At 37.1% G+C, this 14,832-nt stretch overlaps 1 protein-coding gene across 1 annotated transcript in view; it reads left to right on the top strand.

Moving 5' to 3' along the window:
- LOC145676817 (uncharacterized) overlaps positions 1–13,815 on the top strand; it is a 114,744-nt gene extending 100,929 nt beyond the window's left edge. The window contains exons 14-15 of the mRNA XM_081747596.1: positions 1,572–1,710; positions 7,563–13,815. Of these exons, the coding sequence (XP_081603722.1) occupies positions 1,572–1,703 (132 nt within the window). The 3' untranslated portion in view covers positions 1,704–1,710; positions 7,563–13,815. The remainder of the gene's footprint in view (positions 1–1,571; positions 1,711–7,562) is intronic.
- Positions 13,816–14,832: the final 1,017 nt, after the last annotated feature.

The following is a 14,832-nucleotide window of genomic DNA, read 5'->3' on the forward strand; positions in this document are numbered from 1 at the left end:
TCATGGCTCTTTTCCATGCAGCATTTTCCGCGTAGTAGGACAATATAGGAACAACGGCTTCGTGGTAGGATGGGCCACTGTTAGTATTATAATTAAGCATTGTACACAGCAGCCTCCTCCACAATCCAAATCACCAACAAAATCACAGAAGCCATTAGTGAAACTCATAAGACCTGTCTTAAAGAAGATCCCGGATATAACGACCTGTGAGAATCCATTACATCCGTTTATTGTGACCAGACTATAAGATGTATCACAATCAGTAGTGAGTCGTGCAAATTGAAGCTACAGACTGTCCCCAAGAGCAGCGTGTATGTGCTAGTACCACGGCTTATCGCGGAGTGAAAGATTCAGGGCAGACGGCTAAACGAGTGCCACCTATCTCGTGACCGCTAGAAATTTGTTGTGACAATGCAGGATGCTTGGATCTAATTAAGTGACTATCGAAGATTGCGCCATCACCTTCAGAGGTGTTCATGAACAGGATCAACGTAACTTTATGTTTTAATGCAAGAAGCTTCTCGGAAAGTGTTATCATTGTTACTGGCTTTTGCTACAGAGGGAAGCTCAAGGACGTTCGAAGAACTGTTAAAATCAGTGGTTCTTATTACCAACAATATGCTCTATCCAGCTTACCCAGAGGAAACACCAGCTACGACATCCATCATACATAGAATTGCACTAGAACAAAGCTTTAAGCCACACGCACAAAATATCGCTGGTTTATACCGACACATGGTAACTGCAACTGCCTTCCATCTGTTTCCCGTACGAGTCAAGATGGTAATCCCATGGATTAGTATGCTTTTGAACTTCTCAGGCGATGTTTTTCATCACGTCATGTTCGCATTAATAATGGACTTTGCAAACTCTGCAAGCAGAAGTAAGCATTGGAAATTGCGATGGTGTGCAGTAGTCCATCCCAATGGCTATTACATCGAGCATAATCGATGGTGGTTCAGTGGAAGATTTTAGGTAGCAATAACTTCAGTTTATTTGAATGGCATTGAAAGACAGAGTAATATTTGAAGTTTCTAACGATTTTTTTTTTAAATAATTGGAGAATACTTAAAAATGGGAAAAATATCTTCAACGTAAAGCCATTACGAATTTTGATGGTGTGATGAATTGGTGGACTATAATATGTTTAACCTACTACGTCTTATTCAGGAACTCTCCTCGGAGCTGCGGTGGCTCAGTGGTAGTGTTTACCTTTGCTGCATGGGGTCCGTGGTTCGATCCCAGCTCGCGCTAAGTGAACTTTGTGGTGGACAAACACCGTGTATGTGGGTTTTCTCGGAGGTTCTTCCGTTTCCTCCCACTTTATTCATTCCACCATTTGATTCATTTCTCATCATCACCGTCTTTAGTCTAGCCGGCATAACCGTGGGACGTAAAACTGAAAGATTTCATTTCACATATAGTATAACCTGAACGGAAATAGTGTGCCACCAAAGGATTCCGCTAAGAAAAGTTTTATTGTAACATACATGATTGAGTAAAGGAAAAATAATGTTTAAGATCATAAAAAGGAAAAATTATGTATATAATGAAACTATTCCTTTGTTTAGGCTGAAGTTCCAAGCGATGCAAACATGATGGAGATGTTTCCCGGTGATGATCGCTCTTTCGGTTCTGATGACGCCGGGGAGAATCACAAATCAAGACCCAGCGTTATCACACCGACTGGAGAAGAAGATTGAAACACGTGTAAGTAATTATGTGTACATATTGTATATAGTAGGAACTGATAAGATCCAGATTTTAGTGACCCAAAACTTAACAAAAAGTATTATAGAAAATACTAAATTTTTGTATAAAATTTATCTTTTTTAAATATATTTAATGTAGTCATTAAATGTTGTATGTTGTGTTGGCGCATCAATAAATCTTGGGTAATTCCTTGAAATTGGAAAACCATGTAGGGCAGATTGTCATTAATGAAAATATGGGCTATTCTACTGTGAATAAAGTATATTATAATACTACCATGCTATGGATTGTGTGTATTTGAAAGAAATGATTAATTAGTTAATGCACTATCCCACTCATTGTCGAATGTTTCCTCAAGGTCACATATTAGAAGACGAGATGGGGGGTTGTTATTTTATGGATTGATAATGACTTAAGTTTATCTACTGTGCCACACTATCGAATGCTTTCTCAAGGTCAAGCACCTGCGTCAATCCCACCAGAGATACGGAGGACGTGTTCCTCCCAATATTTGTAAAACTTCTTCCTCCCCCCAATATTTCAAGTATCTTAGGTCAACTATGGCCTAAAAGAGGTTCAACGGTGTAGCAGTTTGCTACGTTTACAAAACAGTGTTAGACAGGGTGGGTATGAAAAAAAAGCACAAAAGTTTATTTCCAATTATGAAAAAAGGTAGGCACTTTTTAGGCCTAAAAAGGTGAAGGTAGAGTAAACTGTAAAGTAACGAACTGTTTTTGTTTAGATACCAAGCAGCAAAGCGAGTTTAGTCTAGTTGTTTTTTAAGTTCACAATTATTTTTTTAATCTACATTGTTGAGCGTCATTTACATTAGTTGTAGGCTTATAGGCCTAAAACTTGTTCTCAACACTTTATTATTTCTGAGTATGCACTTCACAGTATCTTTTATCATTATTTTATTTTTGACATACACTTGGAATCATTTAAGTTTAACTAGAATTGCGAAACATGGTTGAATTTTGCTGTTTGAGTAAACAAACTATAGCTTTTTTTGCGTGCTACATTTTTAAAAAGAAAAATTAGACTATTAATGGTAAAAATAAAACAAAAAATTTAGTCTTTTTAAAAACAAAATTGCTTTAAAATGCAATGTATGGAGACTTTTTTTTTTTTAATTTTCCTGGGGAGGACCCCTCGGACCCCCACTTTCTTGAGGGTATTCCATACGTCCTAGTACTTCCGGTAGTCTGTCACTCCCCAAAGTTTAGGTGCTGCTGATGCCAATGAGATCAAGGAATAGAAAAATGCTGTGAAGTCCATATTATATGGACCAGGAGTTTATAAATTAATCCACTATGCCATACACTATCGATTGGTTTCTCAAGATCAAATACATTTTTAATAGGAGCCAGGGTGGGAATTGAAGGTTTTATTCAGTACGACAGTGTTACGCGTAGTTTTTCGTCCTTGTAGGACTTGTGAAAATAAACCTTTACGTGTGGCCTGACTGGACATGTTATCCCAAAAATCTTATGTCATAGGCAATATTGAAATCTTGCAAATTTAGAATACATATAGTTGAATTAATAAAATAGTAGTTGTTTCAAGTATGATTACTGTTGTAAAGGGTCGAAAAAACAGAAATTAAAAGATACATTTATGTACGAAAAACAGATTTTAATGTTTTGAGTAGTTCTGTGTAACACAGTCGTTGCAAAACTAAATTTTAGTAGCAAATATTATACAATATCTCGTTCTTGTTGCATACAGTTGCGTATCTACACTGGTTACTCCCATCCCCCTTCGAACATACTCAAAGCAGTTGTTTTTGGAAGCAAAGAAATGTTCGAAGGCTCGTCCTATGTCATTTCAACCACTCGTGACACCCACCGAAAGCGATCTTCGTAACATTTTGGCAGAAGTTTTCTGTTTACTAGTAAGGGAATATAGCAGAATCTTAGATTTTTTGGTTGCAATGTTTCGAAGATACAGCTTGTAGCAGCTAAGAGTATTGCAAAGTTTACAGTGAAACAAAGATAAACATAAAAACTGGATGAAAATAGCTAGAGCAATGATTTTCGTTTTATTATGTTCAGTATACTTTGTAGCACTGTATTAACTGTTATTTATAGAGTTAGGTAATTTAGTCATTGAAATATAAATGCTTCTTTTTTCTCATCTCAACCATAGGTTGGTGGGCAACATAGAGATTTTAAAACTTTTCTCTCCTTGGGAGAGCAATTTTATACTTTGATAAGGTCTCTTCTTGGTAACTGCATCTAGATATTCTATCCGTGGTCTTCCTCTTCGTGGTTTTCCGTCTGCCTTTCTCTCTATTAACACGGCCATTCAATCGGAATACCGAATAAGTTGGCTAAACGTGCTGTTTCTTCTTTTTCCTATTATCTTCATGATCTGTCGTCCTTCATTATCTTCCTTTAGTACGTCTTCATCCCTTTTCCTTTCAGCCCATAATATGCGCAACAGTTTGCGTCAACACCGCATTTCAAATGCTTCCAGCTTCGATATTTCAGGTTTTCTCAATGTCCACGTCTCTGATCCGTAAAGCGCCACGCTCCATACCAGGGTCTTAATAAATCGTTTTCAAACGTCCAACGACACATTTCTTGATGTTAGTAGTCCTTTTTTTCCATTGAATATTTAACCTGCACTATTCTTATAGGCGGCGCCAGGATTTTGGTAATGTGGGTGCAGGCTAGGATGGGACAACACATTCTAACATTGTTACCAGAACGCTCTGCACTATTGAACCTTAAGATCTCAAAAATAATCCCTAAGTTTTACTTTAAAAAAAAATAGAAAAACATGGCATGATACCAAGTAACTTATGAGATACTTGAGAACTCACTCAAATATATCCAAACATAGGAAACAAGAAATATAAAAAATTGAAAGGATTATTGTAGGAAATCTGAAAATCGAAGTTAATATGGGTGCAGCTGCACCCACTGTGGCGCCGCCTATGACTTCTTGAAGTTACGTCTTTTTCACTTCTTCCGTCCGAGGATCTCGTCTTAATGTCTTCTATTTTCTCTAAGGTTGATATGTTTAAAACATGTTTAAAACGAGGGCTGTTGTTTTATTCAGTTTGTTTTAAACGTTTTAAACAAATTGTTTTAAACGTGTTTTTTTTTTTTTTTTCGATGGTGGTTGAACATGTTTAAAACAACTAAAATATCAGATTGAAGAAGCTAATTTAATTTTCTAACAAACAACCCATCCTCCGCAGGATTTGTGCATGGAGTAAATTACAAGCAGACTTATATTCTTATTATAACAGCAATTACTGAACGAAATTCTGCACATCAATGAGCGTATAACTAAACCAACAGAAATTCAAATGAAATATTTCAACATTTCTTAATTTCTAAGAATAACGGAGGTTAAACACACTAAACACTCTTCTAAGATCCAAATTCACAAATTCAAAACGGGTATTTTTTGATCACTATCATTTCCATAATAATGAAGTTCTCACATCATAAGCTAGAAGAAATGCTCTGACAAATACAATACAACTCATAGAAAAGAGCAGTGACTAGCCTACAAGGAGCAAATGACATATTTTAACTAAACAGTTTTCAAGATAGATCTCTACCTGCAACATGGGTAGCTAATAATGATTAATGTCTACGGCATAACAACACAATTAACTCTAGACGCCCGCCAGGGATTTTAACAAACTGGTAGACTCTCACGTTCGGGGCTCTGGTGACCCCCTAATTATCACAGAGTCATGAGTTAAACACCATTGGAAAGCTTATAGACCACAAATTCCAATGAGGTAACATTCGTGAAATTCCCGCCGTATTCGTAGAAAAAGAACAGATAAAAAATCATTAAAAATATGAAAATATTGACTTTGCGGGGCCCTGGCAACCCTTGCAGTCACCCTACGCTGACAAAATGATGAATGTGTAGGCCAGATACTTGTGACCATAATATAAGATATGGTAGCCATTGCTGGCATTGCGTAATGAATTCGTTTTATATAGGAAATATTTTCAGAAAACATTCATTGAATTAGACATTCTCTCACCTCCTCCACTATAGTACCACGTCCATATGCAAATCATTTTTGCTGCACACATCATGTATACGAACAAGAATTATGCTTCTAGACCACTTCAGTGAAATATATCTTGTGTTATATGGGACCGTCCCGAAAATAAATGTAAATTAACCAAATTTGACCGTCTCTTCCTCTATAAACAACAAGTACACATACAGGTTACTATCATGTAGGGGACTATACCAATTTTTATGGATGTACCACAAAGGAGGGAGGAATACCCGCCAAAACCTGATGAAAAAATTTGATGAAAAATTTAAAAAAAAAAACTTCATTCTCCCTCTCTCGGCCGCCTTCCACAGTGAAAGGGTTAAAGCCTAATTATTTCCTTTATACATGAAACTTGATTAACTATTCTAAGTTTTTGTTAATGCACTGTTAAAGGCATTATATCTACAATTTAGAACACTTTAACAAATTGAATGTGTGTGTTTGCATATCTTAAAAGACGAACGAATGATTTATAATGTACGCGAAAATCTTTCAATTTCTTTCAGACATTAGAAGGTTAAATAAGATAGTAACGTTTTGCAGACAAAACTAGGTCTATATTCGTTGAGTATACTGCACACTAGAATTATTGGTCTTTAGAAATGCAGTCTTGTTCAAAAAAATTCTAGCCACCCACCTCTCCTTGAAAAGTTTTGTACTCTTATCTTTATTACAAACAAAATGATATGATAATTCCAGAAAAATAAACACACTGCTGAACAAGACTGCACTTATTTAATATAAAAACACATTTACACGTGACGTTTCGATCTTCTAGCCAAGATCCTCATCAGACGTACACTCTACGTCTGATGAGGATCTTGGCTAAAAGATCGAAACGTCACGTGTAAATGTGTTTTTATATTAAATAAGTGCAGTCTTGTTCAGCAGTGTGTTTATTTTTCTGATTTTATTCGCAAGACGTTGACTATGATTGTGTGTCAGATATAATTCCATACAAGCTTTTAAAGGGAAGAGTGTAGATTTATAAGATTTTACATGGTATTCTTTGCATTTATTCGAAAAAAATGTGGATTCATAAGATAACCCCATCTCTTCTTCCTGCTGGGTGGAACTAGGTTTAAACCGATTTCCGATACACACTTTATCAAATACTTGGCATACAAGAGAACTGCAATCTATCCACTTCATGAAAACTATCTAACACTAATAGACAACTTCTGTATCCCTCTTCTTGAACAAAGGCGAAACGTGATAGGTCTGATTTCTTTCCATAAAATAGTACAAAACGAGTTTAATTGTACAGATCTGATATCGACTTTAAATTTTCATGTCCCGACACTTAAAACTCTGGCCTGTTCTGTTGTAAAAAAAGCAAGGACCAACGTATTATTGAAGTCGCCAATCTGAAGAATTGTCCTCTTTTTATAACAAAATATGTGTCAAACACAAAGAAATTGACATCTGTAATATGAACTATATGTTTAAGAAAACTATTGTAAATTTATTTTGTAACACACCAACATTATAATTGGACTTACGCCTGTTGTGTTGATGAGAAAAGAATAAATAAATAAGTAGTTTACTCTGTGTATATTATAGTATATAGATTAGTAAAAGCTTACTATATGCCGACTTTTTTTTTCTGCAACACTTTTTACAGTTTTAACAAAAGAGAGACTGACCAAAGCTTAAAACTTTACTTTATTTTAAATTATAATTTGTAACTGTTTCGGATACAGTTTTAAGCTTTGGTCAGTGTCTCTTTTGTTAAAACAATTAATCCAAAGCCATGAATAGTCTTACTTTTTACAGTGTGCATTGATACGTTTGATCTGTTTTGCAGGAATGTGTGATCTCCGAATGAAGACTTAAAACTATGGGACTGAAGCCCTTTGTTACTATTTTATTTTATTTTTATTTTAAAGAAGAAATTGCAACAAAAAGTTGGAAAGTGCTTAGTGTAAACGATTTTTATCTTAACATTAGCGTTATGTATTTTAGATTATGAGTTTTCGTAGAATGCTTATGTTGTGTTTTTGTTTTGCTTTTCTTTAAAAATTCAATGTGATATATAGAATCAAAATGAACTTGAGTATTTGTTGCATTTCTATGTGCAAATATTATATATATATATTTCGTTATACATTTATATTTGAAAGTTTACTATATGAAGTGGCTTAATAAGTGTATTCTCTCTCTCTCTCTCTCTCTCTCTCTCTCTTTCTCTTTCTCTTTCTCTCTCTCTCTCTCTCTCTCTCACTCTTTCTCTTTGTTTCTCACTCTTTCTCTTTCTTTCTCACTCTTTCTCTTTCTTTCTTTATTTCTCTCTCTCTCTCTCTCTCTGGCAAATTATTTTTAAACTAATATTTTTGAAAGATTGTTGTTGCTGTATTTTGTGCAAAATAGAATCGTATGTTCTGATGTAGTAATTGAAGTTATTAAGAAGAGATGTAGCAATACTTTGTAAGAACAACACTTGAAATTTTTCACTACGTTTCCTATCACTACTTTTGATTTCTTGTAACAATGGACTAGGCTGTAATTTTAAAGAATAGCAGTGTAATACAGTAGACTCCCGAGTATCCGGTTCGCGACTATCCGGCCTAGTTTGCTTTTACCGTAATTAAATGAGGAAGGCAAGGCGTTACAGGCATTGGAAGCGGGCGTCTGGAATTATAAAGGTTAGTGGTAGCCCAAACCATCAAACCAGTATACACCACTGCTTGGTAGGGGGCATTTTATAAAATAGATTAGTTTGTTCTGCGAAACTTCTCTATGTACACATATATTATATACATGCATATGCATATTAAATTAGGAACCCGTTGGTGGGCAAAAATACAGTTGTTTTTTACATTTTATATAGACTTAAGAAACCTGTAGAAGTCAGGGAATTTTGTAACATGCAAAGAGTGAAAAAGTGACTGACTGGGCCGGGATTCGAACCCGGGACCTCCGGCATACTGTGTTGATGCGTTAACCACTACACCACCCAGTCCGCTTCCCAGAGCAGCCTCTCACTCTCGAGGTTGGTGATGGGTTGTACCACAGACCCCTGGGAAGCAGACTGGGTGGAGTAGTGGTTAACGCATTGGCACGGTATACTGTAGATCCCGAGTTCGAGCCTGGTCCAGTCAGTCAATTTTTCATTCTTTGTATTTTATTGAGTTCACATCTATAGAGGATATGGTGTGTTAAAAAAAACCTGTTGTTTCCTCTTTCATTAATATCTATCAGGGAATTTTGGTCGCCAAGTAAGTGGGAACCCACTTCAATCAGCTACTGCTATTCTATTCAGTTAAAAACTGAATAGTTGTAAGTGTCAAGCGACTTGTTTACCCACGCTGAAATTCAATTCCGGTGATCTTGTCTTCTGTAGCCTACAGTCGTAACCTCATTGAATACAATGTTAAACTAAATGATTGAATTTCATTTTAATACAAGAGTTGTTTCATGTCATTACTTGTGTTCATTCTGTAGAAACTAACACTGTCCTTTTTTGTGTATTCTTTGATTAACAAATGGTAGAAAAGAGTCTTTAATATTATTTGAAAAGGCATTTCCATGACTGAGCGATGTTTTCTTTACAACACGGATTCTCATCTCGTATTATAAGTTCTGTGAGATCGTTCAGGCCAGAAATTGTGCGGAAATGCCATACAATTTCCGCACAATGATATATACAGGGTGATTCAGTAGGAATGTCACATAATTTGTGAGGTGGATTCTACATGTGAAAATAAACCGAAAAAGTCCTATGAACATGTGTCCGATTTTCGATCGTTACGGAACTGGAGCACGTAGAAGAGCTACACATATCCATGAATGATTATGAAGACAAGCGTGAATATTACTTACCGAAATGCTATGTAGGCGCTGTGGTGGAGAGAGTAATGTTGGGACAGATGACTGATCCATCCTACAAGCAAGGACGTCATTTAGGAGGGGCAGGAGGAGGCAATTACCTTACCCCCAAGAGTTTGAGAAATACATATACTTTAATCTAAGGTCTACTAATATAATAGTACAAAATGTGAAAGTTTTATGTCGGTAGTGCTCTTGCCCCCTCAAGCGAAATCTGATATGACGCCCCTGCCTACAAGAGGTGTTTAAAAAGTCGCCCATCCATCTGAATGCACTTGTCAACGCGTTGGAGGATGTGTTGTGTTGCACATCGAACATCATCTCGGCAGGCTTTAATGCGGGCAACAGCGTCGGTGATGCGAGCGAAAGTTCTTCACATGTATCCACCTTCGTAGCCATCCCCCTTTAACCAGCCTCATAAACAGAAGTCTAATGGGATTAGGTCGGGTGATCTGGGAGGCAAGTTAATGGATCCACCACGGCCAATCCACCGTTGATGAAATGTGTTATTCAGATACTGGAATACTTGTCTGGTACATTGAAGCGGTGCTCCATCATGTTGCAGGTACATTTGCTGTAATGTCACGTCTTCCAAAAGTGTACTGGGTACGCTTGCATCTGTTGCCTCAGTGCGACGTCATAGTGTTACCGTATATTGGAGAACCTCACACCTCTTGTGGGATAAATCAGTCATCTGTTCCACCATTGCTCTGTCCACCACAGCGCCTACACAGCATTTTGGTAAGTAATCACACTTGTCTTCATAATCATTCATGGATATGTGTAATCTTCAACCCGCCCGTTTCGTAACCGTTCCTAGGGGTTTTTCGGTTTATTTTCATATATAGAATCACCTCACAAATTATTGACATTCCTCCTGAATCACCCTGTATAATATGTAAAAGAAAAAAGCTGATGCTGGCAAAGAAAAAAGTTTAAAAAAATTATTAATAGTTTTTATTATGGCTCACAGATCATTTATTTGTAAGATAAGATGAAAGCTTTATTTTTAAGGGCGTATAACGTGCCTTTTTCCATTTTTTAAATATATTTTTATATATATTTTTAAGTGTTACTAGAGAGTGTACTATTGTTAAAATATCGGGTGATAAATGAAGTTGCTGATTTTTCTTTAAATTTTGTTGTAATTACGATTCAGTGTTTAACAATATAAAGTTAGTGCCATTGTTACTTAGCAAAATACTACTTCCACCGTTTAAAGTATTTTCCAATAGAATTCCACGTTAAACTTTGTCTACCTCTTGTATATAGGCATAGTGCTCAAAGGGACATTAAGCTAAAAAACAAACCAGCCTTACGAAGTGTTCGAGAACGCAAGTTTGTTTCCAACAGATGAATGAAAAAAAAAATTTTTTTTCTTTCTAAATTACCGTGTTTGCCAACATATAAGATGCACTTGTTTTTGTTTGAGAATAATTCCAAATAAATTAAATGCGTCATACACGCCGATACAAAGACTTCCATTATTTCAATTTCAATAAGTTTCCTGATTATTCTGTGTTTGATGTTTTACTTGCTTTCTTACGGTGTACAACACAGGGTTCACATTGACCTTGAAATGAACTCTTTTGAGTTTTATGTCTCACGGTTTGCCGTTTGGGCTAAAGGAGTAGGAGACGGTGATGATAAGAAATGAATGGAATGATGGAATGAAGGAAGTGGGAGGAAACGGGAGAAACCCACGTACATGGTGTTTGTCCACCACACAGTCCACTTAGCGCGAGCTGGGATCGAACCAAGGATCCCATGCACCAGAAGTGAACGCTGTCGCGGCCCAACACACTGACCTTGAAAGTCAGGGAAGTACTTGAAAATATGCCGAAAGTTAGGGAAATTGCTGTATTTCACAGAAGTATCGTTTTTCTTTCTTTCTTCAACTGTTCACAGATGATGAAAAACAGGGTTTTCAAAATCTGTAGAAATAAAGATAGAAATTCATCGTCAGCTCTGCCGTCTGTAGACGGCATGAGCAGGCAGATCCCGCAGATTTCCCGCTCCTTATTGCACATCATTGTCACGGAGCGTCTGTTGTTCAAGAAGTTGTGTGCCAGGTGGGTGCCGAAGCAACTGACTCCAGAACACAAAGCAAGGCGCATGTGGTCAGCGTTGACACTTTTGCAATGATACAGCTGACGATGGATATCAATCGGCGCTATGCCCTGTGCATTCAAAAACTTTATCGCTGCCTCGCGCTTCACACGCGGCGGGAATTGGAATATGAAAGTCCATCTTCAACCATTGCCACGACGCTACTGAGAGCACTAGGGAAGTTCAGCTGGCGTATGTGCCATGCTAGGACCTTACTCTCTCACGTGCACGCATTCGCTTCACGCAGTATACGGTTTCCTAGCTATGGGACGCGTGGGAAACTTACTTTCTGGATCCACCTCGTATTTAAAAAATAAAATCTTTTCAATATATGTTTTTTTTTTTTTTTTTTTTAACCTCAAAAGCGAATATAGAAAAAAGGGATGTATCTTATACGGCGGCAAATACGGTATGTTTTCATGAATATATATACTATATTAAAAGTTTATTTTGTAGATATTGAAACAATTTAAGGTCATCTGTTAAGACAGAGACTTTGAAACTTATAACACCATGACATAGAATACTCTCTTGCAGTTCCCGGAGCTACTTTGCCTTGCAGTATTATTGTATGATACAAATTAAAGATTGAGTGTAACGTAAGGGGATGCAGTCATTTTACTACCGGATACTGCCACCAATTTTGGAAAATTTGTTTGGTCGTTGTGACAGTGTATTTTACGGGACGAAGACAATCGGCCATAGTATGTCTTCTGTTTCTTTATGTAACTTTGGTATTTGCCAATACTGGTCTCAAATTTGAAAGAAAAAATATTTGTATATATTGGTCTAATAATTTTTTGGTTATTATATTTTAGAGAAATTTTTGTATGTTTGTGTACTTCATAATGATATTCATTGTTCGTATATTGCACACAAATTGTACAAAGTTAATTATAAATAATGGAAATTTTTGAGTGTGTGTTGTCAGTGCCTTTACTTTGTCTGTACGAAGAACACACTTTTTTGTTTGTTTGTGTGTTTGTTTCAATCTTATCCAGTAGTGTAGATGAGATGTCTTGATCTTCACTTGCTTTGAAATCGTATATCTTATAGTGTCTCATATTATGACGATGTCCATATTCTATATTTTTGCACGAATGTAGAAAATTACCATTATGGTCGTTCATGCACTCGCCAACTGCATTAGAACCGTGCCCCAACGCTGTTCGTATCCCACGTATTTTTTTTTTCCACTTGGCGTAACATCGCATTTGAGAGCCTGACCCGCTCCAACGCCAGCTGTCAGCGACCGGCTAAACTACGCACGTGGTAAGCGCGGTGCGTCGCTCTGTCATTAACCGACGTATCGGGACATAGTGGCCGTCAGTCACGTCTTTCATTCACGTGACTCCCCAGTTTGCATCACGACGCTGGGTGGACGCCGAAAATTGGGAAGCACCAGCCGGAAATCGAACCCGAGACCATGTGGATGTGAGTCCTACGCTCTTAGACTACAGTGTTCCAATCCCACGTAACTTACAGATCTCAAATTCTCATGAAAAGATCATAAATGTGTAAAATAGGTTATTGAAAACAACAGAGGCCTCTTCGTGCTTCCTCATAAAAATTATCTTCATTGGTAGACATCACATCAGTAGCCTAACTAAGGATGCATGCCCCCTCCCCTCTTTCTACGTTCATGGAGCCTCGTTAAATTTATACAGTAATATAAACTTTTTTTCTTTTCTTTATTTCGGATGTTTTACCTAGTTATTCAGCACTTGCTCATATTACACAAAAATTGCTCAGATTATAAAAACGGGCGAGGTCCGTTTGGGAGGAAAGTTCGTTGACTTCGGAAACACGCTGTTGCCGCAAAGCAAGCGATAAATCTTTCGAATAGACTTCACACAATGTACAGTTCGATAGTTACTTTTTCATCTAAGATACAGAGTATGCGCTGTAATTTATTTTTATTTATTTACGTAACATTCAAAACTGGAAAGGAGATCGGTTCGGTTCATGAAGAGGCTAGGGTAAAGAGATCCTTTGGAAGGATCGGGACCCTCTCTGACTGGGCGTTTTGCGCCATAGTAGTTACATATCTGCACCACATTTTTGTAATATACTGTAGATTCTTGTAGTCGTTTATTTTCATTTTGTCCTACATACTAGGGTCATACTGAAAATAGAGAGCAACAGTTTTTGACGAACCAAATTTGTTCTGTTGAAGAAAAAGATACTATATCTTAATCTACAGCTTTTTCAATAAAGTTTTAGTTTTTTTGCACGCATTTCTTCCATTTTTTTTTCTGAAAATACTCTCCCTGTAGAACTCAGTTCCAGCTGCTCACATACACTAATACACTGTTTTTCGTATGTTGTCCGTCGCTGATAGCGTTGGCCTTTTAAAAATTGTCGGAGAGGGTAAGGAAGGATGAGACAGAATTTTGCACAAAATTTTTCCGTAGTGAACTGAGAAAAGTGAGGATGTGCATTACCGTGTTGAGTTGGTTTTCTTTCTAGAACGTTCGTCCCGCAATCACGACGGAGTTTGTGAAGTATTTGCTCGCAATGGCCACTATACGGTTTAAAATGCCATCTGCTAGTAGACTTGTGGGCACTGTTCTAGGATGCAGAGAGGTGCTATCCCAGAGAGCTCCTGTTAGCGTTACCACATTTAGTTCAGAAAACCTTCCTGTGGCAGCTCATGTGGTCTGGGTCTCATTCTCGCTGCTAATAAGGGTCCAAAACCCTTAAAATATTTAATCTGTCATTCCACCTTAGTCATTGTTGCATATTTTTCAACAATACTTAGATACTAATAAGCATATGAAGACACGAAAACATTCCTTTGTAACATTGGTGAGACAGGTCAGTTGTTACTCGTTAACTTGACCTTCAAACGGGTGACAGTTCCTTGTTACGGCGTAAGGAACATTGAACCTAATATGTTGCATTATCATATCACTAGTCTCTTGTGTGGACTAACATCTGCCTTAAGATATTCTTTTGTGAACGTTTTCATATTCAAAAATAGAGAATTCCAGCTTATCATGTTGCCAAATAATATCACTGTTATACGAGGCACGTTCACAAAATAAGTGTGTTAGGGCTCTCGCGGGTAATTTGTTATTGCTATGTTGGTCACACTGTCGTGTAGCTTAGCTCTTACCCTTTCCAGCGAGCCCAATCAC

The sequence above is a fragment of the Thermobia domestica genome, unplaced genomic scaffold (assembly GCF_964235325.1).
Source record: "Thermobia domestica unplaced genomic scaffold, izTheDome1.hap1.1 HAP1_SCAFFOLD_388, whole genome shotgun sequence".
In the NCBI taxonomy this organism is placed as follows: domain Eukaryota; kingdom Metazoa; phylum Arthropoda; class Insecta; order Zygentoma; family Lepismatidae; genus Thermobia; species Thermobia domestica.